The 19072-nt window shown below is 40.3% G+C and overlaps 1 protein-coding gene across 5 annotated transcripts; it reads right to left on the bottom strand.

The window, feature by feature from the left end:
* Nucleotides 1–728: 728 nt before the first annotated feature.
* Nucleotides 729–18744, bottom strand: LOC114245782 (cytochrome P450 9e2). 5 transcript variants are annotated; one of them, XR_016324428.1, is made up of 12 exons: nucleotides 18202–18743; nucleotides 14675–14838; nucleotides 13326–13480; nucleotides 12457–12630; nucleotides 11891–12029; nucleotides 11173–11214; nucleotides 8429–8641; nucleotides 5764–5864; nucleotides 5336–5504; nucleotides 2611–2994; nucleotides 1988–2157; nucleotides 729–1708 (listed from the first exon to the last, which is right to left on the bottom strand). XR_016324428.1 is itself a non-coding variant. In XM_028178055.2 (10 exons), the coding sequence occupies exons 1-10, from the start codon at nucleotides 18393–18395 to the stop codon at nucleotides 2828–2830; spliced, it is 1518 nt and encodes a 505-aa protein (XP_028033856.2). In that variant the 5' UTR covers nucleotides 18396–18744; the 3' UTR covers nucleotides 2405–2827. The 5 variants fall into 5 exon arrangements, 2 of the variants coding, with proteins under 2 accessions (XP_028033856.2, XP_089590233.1); XR_016324430.1 differs by lacking the exon at nucleotides 2611–2994 and having other exon boundaries at nucleotides 1575–1708; nucleotides 2058–2157; XR_016324429.1 differs by lacking the exon at nucleotides 2611–2994 and having other exon boundaries at nucleotides 1575–1708.
* Between the last annotated feature and the right edge of the window lie 328 nt (nucleotides 18745–19072).

Genomic DNA, 19072 nt, shown 5'->3' on the forward strand with positions numbered 1-19072 from the left:
TGCAAACGTCGTGAAGGAAGTGAAATTTCTTTTGCGGTGTAGTATTGTACTTTTCTTCATTTTTCATCCTTAAATAAAATTTCCATTCTAATAGGAATTGCTGTGTATAAGAGAAACGACCTCTTCACTGGTTCGCTTTCTACTTCTCTCCAAGATCGAGTGGTTCGCGAGTCGCTTAGTCTATTTTCTCACTCTCACTTGTTGTAAATTGTATCTTTTCTCTCTAGCCGTAACGAATCTGTCGCGGGTTAAAATTTACTCTTATATGTCGACGTCGCCTAAAAAAACGCCCTTTTGGATCCACTCGATCCACTAACGGTGCTTTTCGGTAGCCCAAGCACCGGTCATCGTTCTCATCGCACCCGTTGCTTGCGATGAAGGGCTCGACAAGTAAACTAACCCATACAGCCCACTGAGTTTTTCGCCGGATCTTCTTAGTGGCTCGCGTTTCCGATCCGGTGGTAGATTCTGCGAAGCACTACCCTTGCTGGGGTTAGTTTTAGCAACGTCGTCAGGTTTGAGCCCCGTGAGCTTACCTACTAGCTGATAAGGTTTCGCTAAAATGGTCTCTCAAGACCACTAGCTTAGGAAGGGAAAAAAAAGTTGGCGTTGTGACGGAATCATCACAAATCTCCAAATCGTGTGATTTGGAGTTTTGTACACAGATCGTACGGCACCAATAAATAAAATAGACACTTTAAGGTTTCAAACACGCAAAATAAAAATCATTTTCGAAAATTACAAAATTTTATTCATAAACGAGATAATTAGATGCGAGCACGTGCTAATTAAAATTTCATAATGGATATAGCGTTATTGAAGTAGACGGTGGCAGCGCGTTTTTTATCCCATTGTCTTTTTTTTGTTGAAACTGTAAAATGCAGCTCGCATTGCGATGTTGCACGTTTTAGGGTACCATAAATTTATATATTTTTCCATAATATAACACGTTCGTTTCATCTACCAATCTAATCTTCATTCGGTTATATTGAAACTTTGCTAAATATGTATGTACATAATGCTATTATCTACGTCGTCCGTCCTGAAAACCAAAAAATACTATACATATTATTATGTATATCGGCGCAACGTTACTATTTACAACTAAATTTAACTGATTAGTTAAAGTTAACTGTTTCCATAATGTTATGAATGTAAACAATTTTTTAAGAAGGTATTCAAGTGATTTCATGACGTAGCTACCTCACTTTTCTACTATAAGTACGAATGACTATTATCGCACAATACATGAGGGGTACTCCGTCAAATCTCCGAGACCCTTCGAGACCCTCTAGAACCTTCGAGAACTCTGCAAAAATGTCAGAAATGCTGACGTCACACTAAAACACTAAAAACACCGCCGTTCCTCCATCTCGGTTACATTCTACATCTCCGCTTAATCTCTTAATCGGTATTTAAAGAAAATCTAAAATTATACTGTACTTAGCTTAATTTAAATATTGACGTCTGAATTTGAATATTATCGACGAATAGCAAGCACCTTAATTGTCTGTGATCACGAAAACTTCCAGTATTCGCAACGTCGGATATAATAATGACTACAGAACCAATCCTTTTTGTATTTTTATAGATAGTATTATTTTTATTATGGTAACTAGTTCATTCACAATGCACACTAAATTATGAATAGTAGCCGTTACTTGTCAGCTATAACAAGACGTGGGTCTTAGTGGAAGGAAAAGCCACCCTGAAACCGAAATTAAAGATTCTTTTCGTCTAAAAAATATTTCACAAACGCATTTAATTTTCTATCTATTTGTATAGGCTAAAGGACTATTCCAGCTACGCCCGGATGGCTAGGTGAGCTCACGGGCTCAACCGAAATTTGCCAACACTAGCCCTAGCTGGACCAGTGCTACATAGAATCTACCACCACTGAGAAGATCAGGCGTGAAACTCAATGTGTCTAAGTGTGCATTCAAATTTTTATTTATTTCTCTTGTACTCAGACGAGCATACGGCCTACCTGATGGTGAGTGGTTATTGTCGTTCATGGACTTCAGTAATGTCAGCGGCAGAGCTAAGCCGTTGCCTACCGTTAAGTACTCTTCACAAGCCTCGTTTGAATAAGGATATGTCATAGCATTCAGGAAGCAACGTGGAGGGGAGCTCATTCCAAAGCCGGATGGTACGTGGCTGAAAAGAAACGCACTGTGGATGAACGCAGTGGCTCCAGGTAGTATGGATAAGCTCCGGTGGCGGGCGGTGCGATGGTAAAAACGAGATGGTGGAATCATCTCAATCAATTCCTCAGAGCACTCCCCATGGAAGATACGGTACAAAATACAGAGAGAAGCGAAGTCCCTCCGTAGACCCATAGGCTCCAAATTAACAACTATATAATATTAACGCTTGCGCTTAACAATTTTTCAACAATAATTCCTTTCTATATTCTTTATTGTACACACAGTTAATATTACAGTAATTGCGATAAGATATAAAAATGGCGAGCTTAACTCAACAATTGAGTTTTCTACCAGCTAACCGTTCTTAACGTAGGAAAGCTTTACATGAGTGGGTAGAAGAATACAATCTAATCAATTTACAATTTACAATCTAAACAATTACAATAATAAAAAATAAAAAAACCTTAACCCCCAGTCTTAAGGAGTAGCAAGTACTAGTAAGACGTCAATGTTTTGAATATTTCAGTGTTTGAATTTGTTGCGAGGTGATCTGTGAACTTTATCAATCGTTTAGTTGAAGATTTCCCACCCGTATCATGAGATCCACGGATCGGACGGAGACGGAGACAATTTTATCACTAAGGTCTCCGAATCATGCATCAATTTGTCACGTAATTTATTTAGTCATCCTCAATCCTGCGTTCAACTGTGAGTTCAAATCCGTCACGGGGCCGCAGTATGAACGCCCTGGGCGATAGTTTTGTTTTGTCTCGATGCGTTCTCGCTCTGTATGTCTTTAGGAATTTAACCAAAAACACTTTCGCTGCCAGTATAGCAAAACGTGATCCTGGAAGCGAAAAATGGTGATTAGAGTGATTTTTTTTATTTATTGCTTAGATGGGTGAACGAGCTCACAGCCCACCTGGTGTTAAGTGGTTACTGGAGCCCATAGACATCCACAACGTAAATACGCCACCCACCTAGAGAAAGTTCTAAGGTCTCAAGTAAGTTACATGATAGTTAAGTTAAGATAGTTAAGTAAGTTATAATATGATGATTAGTGATGTGGTCAGTTTAACAATACATAGTAGTATTCCTATGGTAGTTTTTATTTTATTGCCCTTGTAGGCAGACGAGCATACGGCCCACCAAAAACGAGATGGTGGTATCATCTCAAACAATTCCTCAGAGCACTGCACCGCTGATTCGGCACGCACTGCGGTGCCGTAGGTCTGGTTTAGCCGGTGTGGTGGAGCTGGATGGGGTTTAGTCGGTAGTTGGTTTTGCGGGACGAGCGCCTTCAAGGCGTAGTCTCCTGCGAGGAATTGGGGGAGGCGGAGGACCTTGGTTCTCCCCGTCTCCCTTTTCCTCTCCGGAGGCGCCGGAGTCCGACATAACGCGGTCCGTTACCGCCCTCGACTTAATCCGTAAATGAAATCCCCAGCGCTAATAAAAAGGGTACACCGCTGATACATAGGGCTCTCACAAGCTATCTCCACTTCACCCTGTCTTGCACTTGCTCCATAACATCGCTCCAGCTCAGGCCGGCAGTTCTCATTTAGCAATGGGTCTTCTGATATCGAGATATGAAAGACTATTTGGTTTAAGCCACATTTTTGTAACTTTACAGGAGAGACCTTGTTATTTATTCGTAGGGAGAGACATTAAAAGTTTATAATTTGGAAGAAAAAAAAACATAACAAAAAACTTCTCAATCAAGATAAATGTAAAAACATCGATCTGTTGATGCTAATAATAAATAAAAAGCACCTTTAATAACAAAGGTATATGTCGCGTATTAAGTGAAATATCGCTATCACCCCTCGATATGTATTTTTTTTATTTTATTTTTATTGCTTAGATGTTTGGACGAGCTCACAGCCCACCTGGTGTTAAGTGGTTACTGGAGCCCATAGACTTCTACAGCGTAAATGCGCCACACACCTTGAGATATAAGTTCTAAGATCTCAGTATAGTTACAACGGCTGCCCCACCCTTCAAACCGAAACGCATTATTGCTTCACGGCAGAAATAGGCGAGGCGGTGGTACCTACCCGTGCGGACTCACAAGAGGTCCTACCACCAGTAAGTATTTTATGAGACCATGTATTTTCTGAGAGACCATTTTCGTATTAAGATTTAGTATCTAGCTCGATTGAACATAGAGTACTGTTTAAAATGTTGTTTGGCAGAGACGTTGGTCATGATATCAGGGCCTATCTGTTGTTGAGTGGTCACCAAAGGCCATAGACATCACTACGTGAGTCTACCTTCGGTTAAGAGATCTAACTTTTAGTTGTATAGTATAACGGCAGCCTTATTGCTAACCTCTCCAACCGGGATACCGTTACTGATACGTGGTGGAAATAGGCAAGGTGGAAAGCTTGACCGTGCGGGCTCACAAGACCTTCGACCAGCGGCAAAACAGTGCATTCAACCAATATCTAGATTATTAGTCCTTATTATGAGATTACGAAAGATTATGAAATCAAAACCCCCGCAAATTATAATTTGCGTAATTACTGGTGGTAGGTACCTTCACGCTGCCTATTTCTGCCGTGAAGCAGTGATGCGTTTCGGTTTGAAGGGCGGGGCAGCCGTTGTAACTATACTGAGACCTTAGAACTTGTCTTGTAGACCTTGTAGACCTTAGAAGTCGTCGTGGCCTAAAGGATAAGACGTCCGGTGCATTTGTGTGAAGCGAGGTACCGGTGTTCGAATCCCGCAGGCGGGTACCAATTTTTCTAATGAAATACGTACTCAACAAATGTTCACGATTGACTTCCACGGTGAAGGAATAACATCGTGTAATAAAAATCAAACCCGCAAAAATTTTAATTTGCGTAATCACTGGTGGTAGGACCTCTTGGGAGTCCACACGGGTAGGTACCACCACCCCGCCTATTTCCGCCGTGAAGCAGTAATGCGTTTCGGTTCGAAGGGTGGGGTAGCCGTTGTAACTATACTGAGACCTTAGAACTTATATCTCGAGGTGGGTGGCGCATTTACGTTGTAGATGTCTATGGGCTCCAGTAACCACTTAACATCAGGTGGGCTGTGAGCTCGTCCAACCATCTAAGCAATAAAATAAAAAGAATGGCATCATTCATAGAATAATTGTTTCTCTATTTTTTTGGAAAATGTATTTTCTTTTACTGATGACTTTGATGTGAGTCATAATAGCTCACCAATGCAATGCCTAGGTCCAGTCCCGAATGGCAAGTAAGTGTAAGGAACTATGCTTCCTTTGTTCTCTGGTGAGAATCTCTCCGGAATACAGGAGTTGGGATCAGGCCAGTACTGCTCGTCGCGGTGGATGGAATATATCGGTATCCATATGTGGATACCCGCTGGAGCCTGCGTGGATTATAATGTTTTAGACGTATGGACGAATTTCTATTTGGGTCATTTTTAATTCTAATTACAATTTGGTTTGGGATAAAAATAGGCGGAATGAGGAGATCCTGTGTGGGCTCAAGTTACACCCTACCCTGTTTATCTTCATACGAAACATTATTCATTATGCACGTTTTAATGTGTTTTCTTTTGAGAGACGATGAATTTTTGTGACGACAACTTCACGATAGCACTCTGAAGAACTGTTCATTATACTTACGATCAGACTGTGTTTGCTGTCAGGATACGTGGGGCCGAAATCGTAAGGTATTACTGATCTTCTATCGGCGGAACCCACCAGCGGCCAGAGTCGTAGGACCTCTGAAATTAAGTAAAAAAACTTATGGTACATTCTTCGGTTTTTGCAAGTCGTAAACATAATTAATATTACTTTTTCGGCTTTATGATGGCTGATCCTCTGTGACCACAAGATAGTGTATGTATACGTAACCTCGGATAATATAATATAATGAGAATAAAAAAAAAAACACCAGATTAGACCGGCGTTACTGCGTTTAGGCCTACATTGTAAAATTTTATATTATGTAGATCCAAACCTTCATTCACTGAATGGGGCTTAACCAGTTTTATATACTTTATAAACTTGGTTTTATATATTTTATTCACGTTTATTAATATATCGAGGGGTGAAAGATTATTTGGTTGAGGCGACATTTTTGCAACGTTAAAGCAGAGCTATTTGAATGGAGTTAACTTAATTGAAATTCAATTACAAAAATCGAACTGTTGATGCTAATCTATCTTATCTTATACCTTTAAACGAGCAATTCTTGTATATTAATATATACATATATAATCTGAATCTCGGAAACGGCTCCAACGATTTTCATAAAATTTAGTATACAGAGGATTGCGGGGGCGATAAATCGATCTAAATTATTTTCAGAAAATGTTGTTTTATTCGTGTTTTCAATAATCAACTCTTAACGACATCTATTGGCGAATTATAATACTATTTTTCTTAATTGAGGGCAACTAATCGCTGTAAAGACACAACAAGATGGCGTTATCATCGGTTATCATCTAGTATATACCTAGTCAGGTCATAAATTCTGTCACATATTTAATGTAAAATAATTGAAACAAGTTTATTCATTATGTAACCATTCATATACCAAAATGAACTTAACAAAACATAGATTCTTATGACACTAAAGTTTTTTCAAAATGACCTCCGTGATTTTGAATACAGGCCTTCAATCTGCGCGGCCAGTCGTCTATCGCAGCACGAACGAGGTCCATGTCAAGATCGGCGGCTGCCTTAATCAAGGATGTCTTGAGTGACTCCAAATTGGGATGAGGCTTTGAGCACGCCTTTTCCTCCAAGTGTTGCCATATCTTGTAATCTAACGGATTCAAATCTGGACTGGAGGAGGGCCAGTCTTCGTGCCGGATGAAGTCGATTTCACGCGCCGCCAGCCAGTCTTGTGTGCTCTTCACTCTATCAGCTGGCGCCGAATCTTGTTGGAATACCCAGTGCCTGTTATTGAACATGGTATGAGAAACAGGTTCCACGAGGTTCGTCAGGACTGTATTTTGATACACAACTGCATTCGTTTTTACACCTTTTTCACAAAAATGTACCTCTGTTAAGCCCCAATAAGAAACTCCCAACCATACCATGAGCGAGGATGGAAAATTACCTTGTTGGACACGCGGAATACGGTTGCTCGCTTCTTCACTACTGTGTGCGTACACCTTATCATTTTGTTTGTTGTAGCTCTCTTCTACGGTAAAAATTTTTTCATCCGAAAAAAGAATTTCCCGATATTTTTTCCCGCGTACCGCTTCAACAAAGCGCGGCATCTCTTCAGTCTCAGGTCCATTAGACGAGCATTCAAACGATGTCCTGTTTTTCTTCGATATGCCCGAAGCCCTAAGTCTTCATTTAACACCCTTTTCACCGTGGTTCTGCTTAACCCCATCTGAAGGGCCAACAGTTTCTGCTTACGTTTGGGATTTCTTTGAATTCGCGCCTTCACAGCTTTTATCACTGCTGGAGTCCTAACAGACCGAGGGCGACCACTTCTTGACCTGTCATCTACACTAGAGTCTTCATTGTATCGTTTGATGGTACGATAAACGAATCTTTTGGTTATATTCAAATTTTCCAGTATGTTAAAAATTTGAATTGGCGCGTAACCGCAACGATGCAACGCAATAACTGCAACACGGTCTTCTTTAAGCGTCCACTCCATATTTAAAAATAAGTAAAATTCTAAAAGTATACATTTATATTTTCATGAACAATTTGAAATTCGAATTCAATAAACTTTTTTGTGGCCAGCATTCTAAACGAAAAGTTTTTACTGTGTGACAATACTTATGACCTGACTAGTTCTATGTAGGTAAATGAATTGCTGTTCGTTAGTCTCGCTAAAACTCGAGAACGGCTGGACCGATTTGGCTAATTTTGGTCTTGAATTATTTGTGGAAGTCCAGAGAAGGCTTAAAAGGTAGATAAATATGAAAATGCTCGGAATTAAATAAAAATAAAAATTTTGTTTTTCCTATGATGTCCCCCCCATCGGATGGATTCCTTTTGTTTGTTTTAACTTTATTTTATACAAAAGTTTAGGTCTTTTATTTATCGATTGAAGCACTACGAAGTCTGCCGGGTCAGCTAGTACTTAATAAAACGCACTTGTAATTACAAAGATAAATGTCGCGTATTGAGAGAAATGTCCCTTAAACCAAACAGCATTTTACCACTCGATATAGTTATAACGTTTTAAAGGCTTATTTTTATACACTTGGTTATCAAATCACATTTTACTGGTACATATCAAGCTATGGGTACATTAGGGGGGCATATGTAACAATAGCCTAGGACTACCACAACAAAAACAATAAGGTCAACTAACCACAAACGCACATTTCGAGATACTTTAATCTTTGGATCGCTTCATATACGTCTCCTTCGTCAGACATCTCTGCTATTTCTTGTTTTAATTTCTCCTGCACATGAGGATTCACTGCCATTTCGTAGAGGAAGTAATTGATTAAGTTCGCTGTCGTATCGTAGCCCGCCACGTAGAATAAAACCGCCTGGGCCACTAAGTCCTCATCTGTGAATGCTGTAGAAAAGTTATAACTTTGAAAATTGTATTTTTTAAATATATACATATAATGTTTCACTTTGTGTAATCTGTAATTGTTAATATATTTTATATTATAATACAAATTTTCAAATTTCGAAATTCTAATTTTATTTAGTTGCGATATAATTTGTCTTAAAAAAAATGTTTTTCCCTATCTATGCTGATAGCCTTGAGAAGCTATTTCAGCTGCGCCCTAAGGTGTAGGTGAGCTCATGGGGCTCAAACCGGAGTGTTGCTAACACTGGCCCTAACAAGAGCAGTGCTTCGCAGAATCTACCATCGGATCGGAAACGCGACCCACTAAGAAGATCCGGCGAGAAACTCAGTGATGTGTATGAACGCAGTGGTTCCATGTAGACATTTCCGCCGAGAAGCAATTATAAGTTGTATTTATTTATTGAGTATATAGGTGAACATTCACACCGTCCACTTGGCGTAAAGTCTATCCAGCATAACGGGGTACTGGTTCAGACATGATTCTGAAGTCGCAATTATAAATTGTTAATAGCTTATTTGCCTTTCACGACTATTTCGCGGCTGTAGCAGGCAGAATCTCTAAGAGGTCTTTTCAAATGCCGAATGAGAAGCGCAACTTATAGAAAAAGTATCAAAGGAAAACAAATAATTGGATCAGTTCAAAACGAAGTCATACTTTTTTCTGTTGACTTAAATATGCTCAACGATAATATTAAAAAATCTGGTTTCAAAATTATAATTTAAATAACAACATAATAATACACAATGTCTTCGTAGGCGTATTAAAATAATTTCAAACATTAATGAACCACGAACATTTTCATAATTACATAAAATGACGTCACGTCAATCAACGTCACAACTTGCCTCTGATACAAGGAATATGTAAATAATGGACGCGGCAATTTTGTGCTGAGTAAAATAACGATTGAGGGAATATGAGCTTACTCGTGGACGTGTATTACAACCCCAAAGAGTAAGTTTCAAAAAGCCCAAATTGATCGAAAAACCAAAAAAAAAAAGTATTTATGTGTTTTGTTTTTTCTTCATAATCTTAGCCACGTGTTTCTTTACAAAAATTGTACTTCTGTACGGGATTTGAACCTCGGCGGGCCTTACACCATAATAGTAATGTAATATGGCTGTTCTGCTCTTTGTTTTAGAACAAAGGAATACTTTCTCGCATAAATGAGTGGAATGATAGTATCCGACCGTACGAATTTACAATGTATCCCCACCAGAGAAGATCGCAACCCTTGCATTCTAATGCAAGGGTTGCGCCTTTAGCTCTTTTTTTTTCCTACCTATTCTAGTAACCTCGAGGGGTTATTCTGATTAGATTCACCGAGCTAGTAGGTAAGCTCACGGGGCTCTAACCGGGGGTGTTGCTAACAATGGCCCTAGCAAGAGCATGCTTCTCAGAATATACCACCGGATCGCAAACGCGTGATCCGGCGAGAAACTCAATGGGCTGTGTCTATGGGATAATTTACTCCATTCGATCCACAGAATCGGGTATGTATTTAGCTCTAACACTAGGAGCAGGCTTTGGGACTCCAGTAACCGTACTCATCGAACTAGGCAAAGAGTTCGTCGTGCAACCTAACCTAAATAAAACTTTATGAAAATAAAATAATAAATGTTATAAAATGTTATGTGAGAGGTTATGTTAGAGAACTGAGCTAAATCATTTTTGTACCGTTTCTGGGAAATGCCACATTCATTTCATTTCGAACATCGATTAATGTATGAAACAAATTAAAATTATTGTTATTAAGGGCTTTGTTGCTGTCGGCATTCCTTATCCGCGTCGTTTGACTGCTTTAGTGCGAGTATATGGTTTAATAGTTAAACAAAAATTATTCCAATTTTACTACGCTATGAAATCAAAATTTAATCTTGATCTGAGTGTTGTTTCAACGCTTAAGTTTGTTTTAGATTTGTTCAGAAAATTAAATCACCTTACTCGAGTCGTTTTTCGAACCAGTGATGAAAAATGTTTAAAGGAAACAGAAAAAGGCGTCATTCAAAGTGATATATACGAATGTTTTCACTTGCACGGCGCTAACAAGGTAATTTTTAGAAAATTATATTTTCTGTTGTAAAAATTAAGTATCAGTGAAACTTAATTAGTTTAGAGCAGGCAGATAAACTTTTACAAAATTACCTTACCATAATAATATGATCCTTACCAACCAAAATGATGAAAAGTTATTCAACTATGGCAGTTTTCATGTTATTGCCCCTTGGCTGAAGTCGTTCGTGAACGCGTGCTCTGTGCCTATTTAACCCTTTTAATGCTGAGCTTTTTTCACATATTTTAGATAAATCGCTAAAGTGTTTCAAAAAAAGGTACCTAATCAAAACTTTGACTTAAAAAACAAACAAAAAAATCAATGCTAAATTCACAGCAAAATAATTTGAAATGGTTATTTATATAAATGCTCTTAAATTATTAACTCTTATATAAACACACCGATGGACGCACACGTTTTTTTTTTGTTAACTTTTAATTTTCATATAAACCTTACCGTTTGTGGAATTCGGAGAGTTGTTGTCATCGTCACCTTTGCCTGTTAAAAATTAAAAGAGTTCAATAGTTTACAATATAAACAAATAAATTATAATGAACTTTTTAGTCTGAACGTTTTTCGAGAAAATATATCATATCCGTTCAGCTTGAGATTGATAATTTGGCGCGTAGTTGTATACGGTAAAATTTTTATCCTTTCTGTCTATTACACGGCTTGTAGGCACAAGTTTTGCGAATTCTAGGCACTGGCATTAAATTCCCTCGAAACGTCAATTTCTACGTTATAATTTATGACACGAAGGAGATTAACATATCAAATTTTTTTTTTTTTTTTTTTTGTTCATAGACGAGTAATCCACTACTAAATGGTTATCAGTAACCATACGATATTAATGACAATAGAAATGCAATAAAAATGGAGCCATTATTTTTTTGGTTTTATATGTAGCTTTGTATTTTTTTTAATTGCATAACAACCGTTCCACACCTTAAACTGAAATACCTGATGGCTTCTCGGGAGAAATAAATAAACTATTGATACTTACCTTTACACAACACACATCACAATTAATAAATATTGGTTATTGATTGAATTTTATTGTCGGAGAATGTTGTTTCCCCTTCTCCGGTGAATTCATTAGTGGCCTTTTACATGGTCCTCACGGGAAGAGATGAGATGATAATATTCTAGTTAGCTAACTCCTATATAAACGTACCTTGGATTGTGTCTACTAATATTTGTATGAAGTCCGGTCTCGGCTCCACCAGTTTTTCCTTTCTAGCTTTCAGAGCCGATTTGAAGAGTAGACCAAATTGTTCAGCCTCTTCAGTCGCGATGATTTTCACTTTCAACCCCTGATTAAGATGAAAATGATGTTATAATATCAACGAGAGCTCTGTACGAATTTTTCGATAGGACAGCTGAGGAATTGAGAAGATTGCACAAAGTGGGAATGAGTTGCTCGCTCTGGGTATTTCAATATTGTAATAATTGTTATATTATAATACTCATTATAAAAATGAATATTTAACAAAAAACTTATATTAAAAATAAAAGTAAAAACTAATATTAAAAAAAAAGACATGCCCGCTGAGTTTCTTGTCAATTCTTCTCAGGACGGAGGCTAGTTCTTGTGAATTGGCGGTAGTTCTTTTGACGTTCAACAAGTATGTACTTTCATTTATATTGAATAATTTTTTTTTGATTTGATTTGATTTGATACTTTGAGGTTTTCTTCTGTGTTTTTATTATCCCTAAAATGTATCCCAAAAGAGGGTTCACCTTCATAACAGTCTTAATGTTCTCGTAGCCAAAGAACTTCATCACTTGCGTTGTGTCCTGTATTATCGCTTTCTGACCAAGCTTGTAGATGCAGTTGTCTGGTTCCTTCAGAGAGTCTACCGCGAAGCCGAAGGCGCATGACGCTATGACGTCATTCACGAAGCTCATAGTTATCTGGGTAAAATGAAATTTATACGCTCTGCATAAAGGTTACTTTCGCTTGTTGATTAAAAACGTACAGATTTTATTCGAAGGGTCTAAAATGCGGATAAGGAGAGGGGCATATGATCAAAACGTCGCTCGATGTTTTGGTTGCATTGTAATGCCGTTTGTTCAGATCAGGAAGAATAATTAATAAATAAATAAATATTTACTAACAATCACGCATGTTCACATGTGTCACAATCACAATCATGTTATTTATTATACACATACTTAATGTATTTAATATACATCCATAGCCCTGGAAAAGACACTTTATATTTATCATACAAATATGTTCCCTTGGCGGAATTCGAACCCGAGACCCCTTTGTGTACTGACCATGTCACTTACCACTACGCCAGATGGACGAATGGCTGAAATTAGACAGAAATATGGAGCTGGATGGAAAATAAAGCATCCCTTTACGCCGATAGTCATTACAGCTTAATATGATTCTATCAGATTTTTTGTATCGCTGTACCACTTAATCCTAGAATATGGTTAATGAAACTTCGAACTTTTGTAATGATAAGCAATACGATTTAAAAAAAAAATGTCATACACTACGTGACTTTAAAACGATTTCCCCTTACTTTCCACGATATGTTACTCGAACAGATCCGATTTTTCTTACAAATAATCTAAAATTATCACTCAGAACTTACGTTATTAATGTCAATGACCTTTTCGCCAATTATTCTTTTCTGGAGGTGGTTTGTGACAGACTTAGCGCTTTCCACCATCAACGGTGCCATGTTACGACATCGGGCCCCGGAGAACGCCGGAGAAAGCGCCACTCGCATATTTCGCCATTTTGAACCTGATCTCATGAAAAGGGTTTTTTTTTGGGTGAGTGGTTACCGTCGCCCATGGACTTCAGCAATGCTAGGGGCAGAGCCAAGCTGCTGCCTACCGCTTAATACTCTCCACAAACCTCGTTTGAAGAAGGACATGTCATAGCGCTCGGGAAACACCGGTTTGGGTGTACTTCAGTTTGCCTGGTATTTATGGTTCCGGTAGCCATGAGAAAATGAGTAATGCCGCCACACGTTAAGATATGCTGTCAGGAATGACAGCTTTCCTACTTATATCGAAAGGATGCTAACACAAGGAGAGGTTGTAGGTTACTATACTATAGAAATATACTATATTATGGATACAGCAGAACACTATACTATAGAAGATATCCGTCAAAGAATAGAACAGTGGTGACAACGTCATGATTAGGTCGCATTTAGGTCTTCTTCTGAGTCGGTCTCTTCATTGCTGAAGGTCGTTTCTACTTTGAAATGTTGACCACTCGATGCACGATGTAATTCACGGAAGTAATTCATGTATCTATTAAGAACGTCAAGCAAATGCTTAGAAAAAATGGTACAGGCCTAACCAGCTGCGTCGCGTTATAAGTATTATAAGTATTTAAGTTTACTGGTGGTAGGATCTCTTGTGAGTCCGCACGGGTAGGTACCACCGCCCCGCCTATTTCCGCCGTGAAGCAGTAATGCGTTTCGGTTCGAAGGGTGGGGTAGCCGTTGTAACTATACTGAGACCTTAGAACTTATATCTCGAGGTGAGTGGCGCATTTACGTTGTAGATGTCTATGGGCTCCAGTAACCACTTAACACCAGGTGGGCTGTGAGCTCGTCCACCCATCTAAGCAATAAAAAAAAAAAAAATCCAGATGCTTTATTCTTTAATCTATGACGGCGTATTACAATAAATGTCAATAATAGTAAAAAATCATAATTTTTAAGGTGAAAATCTCAAAGTTATTTCAAGAATTATCAGATTTTAAGCTGGTCGGTAGAATGCGAGAGGCTAGACGCCGGAAAGGAATTAGCTGCGAGAGAGTTCCAGTAATGAGCAAGAGAAGGGGTTCAGGCTTGTATATAAGCATAATTCTAACCTCACGGTTGGATTTTTATAAGACAAGGAACTAGAACACGATGATAGTTACAGCTATACCAACCCTATCCTCGCATAAGCCCTTTTTTAGACAAGCTTGAACGTGTACCTCTGAGCATTATTAAGTTCCGGCCGAAAAGTGGGTCGCACTCTTCGTCAATGTGTACTCCTCTATCGGCGAAGGCGCTGAAATCTCGCACAAGGATTTGTCGGATTAGTTCAGGATCCCGAGGTACGAGAGTCGGCACCAAGTATTGATACAGACCGAAATATCTGCAATCGAACGAGCACGTTTATATCGATTTAAGGATTGCTTAAGTTTATCACGTATTATATGGCGGTTAGTGGTGATGCATAATATACCACAACCACCAACATTGAGACGTTCTTTTTATTGTACGAATGGGGATTTCGACAAATAGGAACTTGTAAGTGCTTTGCGGCAGAAATAGGTTTGATAGTGACACACATGAATACCACAATGTAGGTGATGACATTCATGATATGATATCCTTCACTGACAAAACGTGACCCAGCATCCGTTTTGTCTTGTCATATGACTAAAAATCACATAAATAAATAAACTAAAAAGACAGAGCGCTGCTCCTAAAATAATTATCAACTCCATTGCAAGAGTCAAATTAAAACGAAATTTCAAATCAGCAGTTTTTGTAAATCTCCTCGAATTCTTCGATCAGTATGGTCACTAGTGCTTTGATTGAGGCTAGTGTTAGTGCGTCTAACACCACTGAGAGTGGATCGGGTGGTGGAGCCTTGAGGACGTCTATATGGGGCTAACAGTTACTGGCTCCAGCGTGAGTTGGATGAGGGCTTTAGTAAGCGATGGCCACAGGGCTTATAGTGTCAAAAGTAGCGTTGTATGACTTCAAATATGTATGGTTTCGAAATCTAGATGGTTGTGAAGCTCATCACGATGCTTCCACAGCTATCCATAAAAATCGGGATTACAAGGTCAGTCACACACGCGGGTGCGGACTGCGTGAGTGAATATCGCACACGCATATGTCGTTTCGAATGCAAGATTTGTTAATTGAATAATTCCGAGGTTCCAGAATAAGGAATTTAGGGCAGTGGTGTGTTCCCGGGGATCGAATCTCATCCTACTGTCAGGACGGGTTTTTTTTTTTTTTTTTTATTGCCTTTGTAGGCAGACGGGCATACGGCCCACCTGATGGTGAGTGGTTACCGTCGCCCATGGACTTCAGCAATGCCAGGAGCAGAGCCAAGCCGCTGCCTACTGCTTAATACTCTCCACAAGCCTCGTTTGAAGAAGGACATGTCATAGCGTTCGGGAAACACCGTGGAGGGGAGCTCATTCCATAGCCGGATGGTACGTGGCAAAAAAGACCTCTGGAAACGCACTGTGGATGACCGCAGTTGCTCCAGGTAGTATGGATGAACTCTACTCCGGTGGCGGGCGGTGCGATGGTAAAAACGAGACGTTGGTATCATCTCGAACAATTCCTCAGAGCACTCCCCATGGAACATGCGGTACAAAATACAGAGGGACCCGAAGTCCCTCCGCAGACCCAGAGGCTCCAAGCGATCCGTGAGAATGGGATTATCGACAATCCGAACGGCTCTCTTCTGTATGGAGTCAAATGGAAGAAGCTGGTATTTGGGAGCCCCGGCCCAGAGATGGGAGCAGTACTCCACGCGAGGCCGGACTTGTGCTTTATAGAGCAAAAGTCTTTGTCCAGGCGTGAAGTACCGCTTCGCTCTGTTGAGGACTCCCAGCATTTTGGACGCCAACTTGGCTTTGCCTTCCAAATGACTCCGAAATTGGACATCGCTCGAAATGTCGACCCCAAGTACCCCGATACTCCCGGAAGCTTGCAGGGATACTTCTTGGAATTGCGGCGCCATGACAAAGGGGTCCTTCTTCGCAGTGAACGCGCAAACTTGTGTCTTTGTCGGGTTGAATTGAACCAAGTTCAATTCACCCCATTCGGAGACTCGCCCCAGAGAGTTCTCCACTTCAGACACAAGTTTTGATCGTCTCTCTTGCACCACGCTCCGAGAGAGACTCTGATGGCCGATATATCGCGCATCCCCCGTGCTGTCATCCGCATAGCAATGCATGCCATCAATAGACAGCATGTCATTGATATACAGGATGAAAAGCGTGGGGGAGAGCACCGAACCTTGTGGAACGCCAGCGTTAATGGTCATGGTATCAGAGCAGTCACCGTCTACAACGACAGTGATGCTCCGCCCATCCAAAAAGCTAGCGATCCACTTGCAGAGACCCTCGGGGATTCCGTAAGATGGTAGCTTCGATAGAAGTGCCCTATGCCAGACCCTGTCGAAGGCCTTCGCGATATCAAGGCTCACAGCAAGAGCCTCGCCCTTGCTCTCCAAGGCTTCAGCCCACCTGTGAGTAAGGTATACAAGAAGATCGCCAGCTGAGCGACCGTGACGGAAACCGTACTGTCGGTCACTGATCAGCTGGCGATCCTCCAGATACTTCAGGAGTTGTATATTTATTATTCGCTCCATCACCTTGGAAAGCAAGGAAGTTATCGAGATAGGCCTATAACTCGATGGGTCCGACCGGTCACCCTTCTTGGGGATAGGGTGGACGTGGGCGGTCTTCCATGAAGACGGTACCGGCGACGGCGAACCTTCGGCGCGCACTGTGCGGTACCGTGGGTTCCGTGGAGTCGGAGTGATGGAGCTCGATGGCGTTTAGTCGGTAGTCGATTTTGCGGGGTAGCTCTTGCGTGGCTGATGCCGTGCAGCGTCTCGCGCGCCTTTCTCAAGGCGTAGTCTCCCGGCAGGAATTGGAAGGAGGAAGGAGGACCCCGGTCTTCCTCTTCTCCCTCTTCTTTTCTGGAGGCGCCGGAGTCCGACATAACCCGGTCTGTTACCCCCCTCGACCGGGTATCCGTAAATGGATTCCCCAACGTAAAAAAAAGGACAGTTGTGTGTGCAGCTCCAATATATGTCCTAATACTAATCCAGGTCCCGAAAATAAAGGTGGAGGTTCGTGAAAATAGTGATCACTATGATGTGAACGTTGAGACAAGCCAACTAGGAACAGACAAGGAAAACTCTTAAGTTTTTTGAGTTAGTGCTGACCAGTCATGTTTTAAAATACCTAACCAAAGTGTTTTCTCCTTAAGCTTTTACAAACAGTAAGAAAAGTGCTAATTGCTTTCATGGAAAAAATAGAGAGTCTATTTAAGTTTTATTTTTTATCCTTAGATGGGTGAACGAGCTCACAGCCCGCCTGGTGTTAAGTGGTTACTGGAGCCCATAGACATCTACAACGTAAATGCGCCACCCACCTTGAGATATAAGTTCTAAGGTCTCAGTACAGTTACAACGGCTGCCCCGTCCTTCAAACCGAAACGCATTACTGCTTCACGGCAGAAATAAGCAGGGTGGTGGTACTTACCCGTGCGGACTCACAAGAGGCCCTACCAACTAGGTAATAAGCTACGTAATAATCTTTGATTGTAATAATTTAAGAAAAAAAATCAAACAATCCGAAATAGAGCACGGAAATCTTCCGCTGTCTTTCGCAAAAGCCGAATCAAAAACTACGATTCGTCTAAGAAAAACGTTTATACATACATTCTGAATCGACACGTATTTGTAAATTCACTTTACCTTTGATCCTTGAACGCATCATATCCCTTAGCGATTGCCTCCACGAAGTTTTCTCGACCGAACGTGACAGCTGTCAGATTCCCGAAAAACGGTGTTGTCGTAAGCGTAGCGATTCCCCTCGACGAGAAATATCGCAGGCGACGCGACGAATAATAGAATAGGCACGTCACTATTAATACTACGTACCACAGCATTGTCACTGAACTGTTCGACTTTCGAAAAATCAATTCCTATTTATTTTAAATCCTCAAACTTTTTGTTGTTGTAAATGTCACAATTTTGATGAGTAGGTACTATCGCATTAGAAACACAGTATAGTCGATCGATTTACATACTAAACCAAATTGATATATGCTGTTTCAGCGTCACAACTGGCTATTGAAGATGTGAAATGGATATAATTAAATTCCACATTTCCTGTGTGCAAGTTGTGTCATTTAACACGCGTGCACTTGTTTCTGTATGCGAAATGCGTATGTTTTCGGTGCAACAAGCCATCGGATAAAGTCAGCGCTGCAACGGGGAGCTCGGCGAGAGCATGACGTAATTGTTTTTAAATTAATTCAAGGTCGTCGAATGTCGGTTGGCGATCAAAACATTTACTACTAAAACTTTATAAACAGGTGCATCTGTACATTGCTCCGACGAATAAAATAATGCAAATTGAAGTCGTCGTGGCCTAAAGGATAAGACGTCCGGTGCATTCGTGTGTAGCGATGCACCGGTGTTCGAATCCCGTAGGCGGGTACCAATTTTTCTAATGAAATACGTACTCAACAAATGTTCACGATTGACTTCCACGGTGAAGGAATAACATCGTGTAATAAAAATCAAACCCGCGAAAATTATAATGTGCGTAATTACTGGTGGT

Source organism: Bombyx mandarina, chromosome 17, assembly GCF_030267445.1.
Source record: "Bombyx mandarina strain Sakado chromosome 17, ASM3026744v2".
In the NCBI taxonomy this organism is placed as follows: Eukaryota; Metazoa; Arthropoda; class Insecta; order Lepidoptera; family Bombycidae; genus Bombyx; species Bombyx mandarina.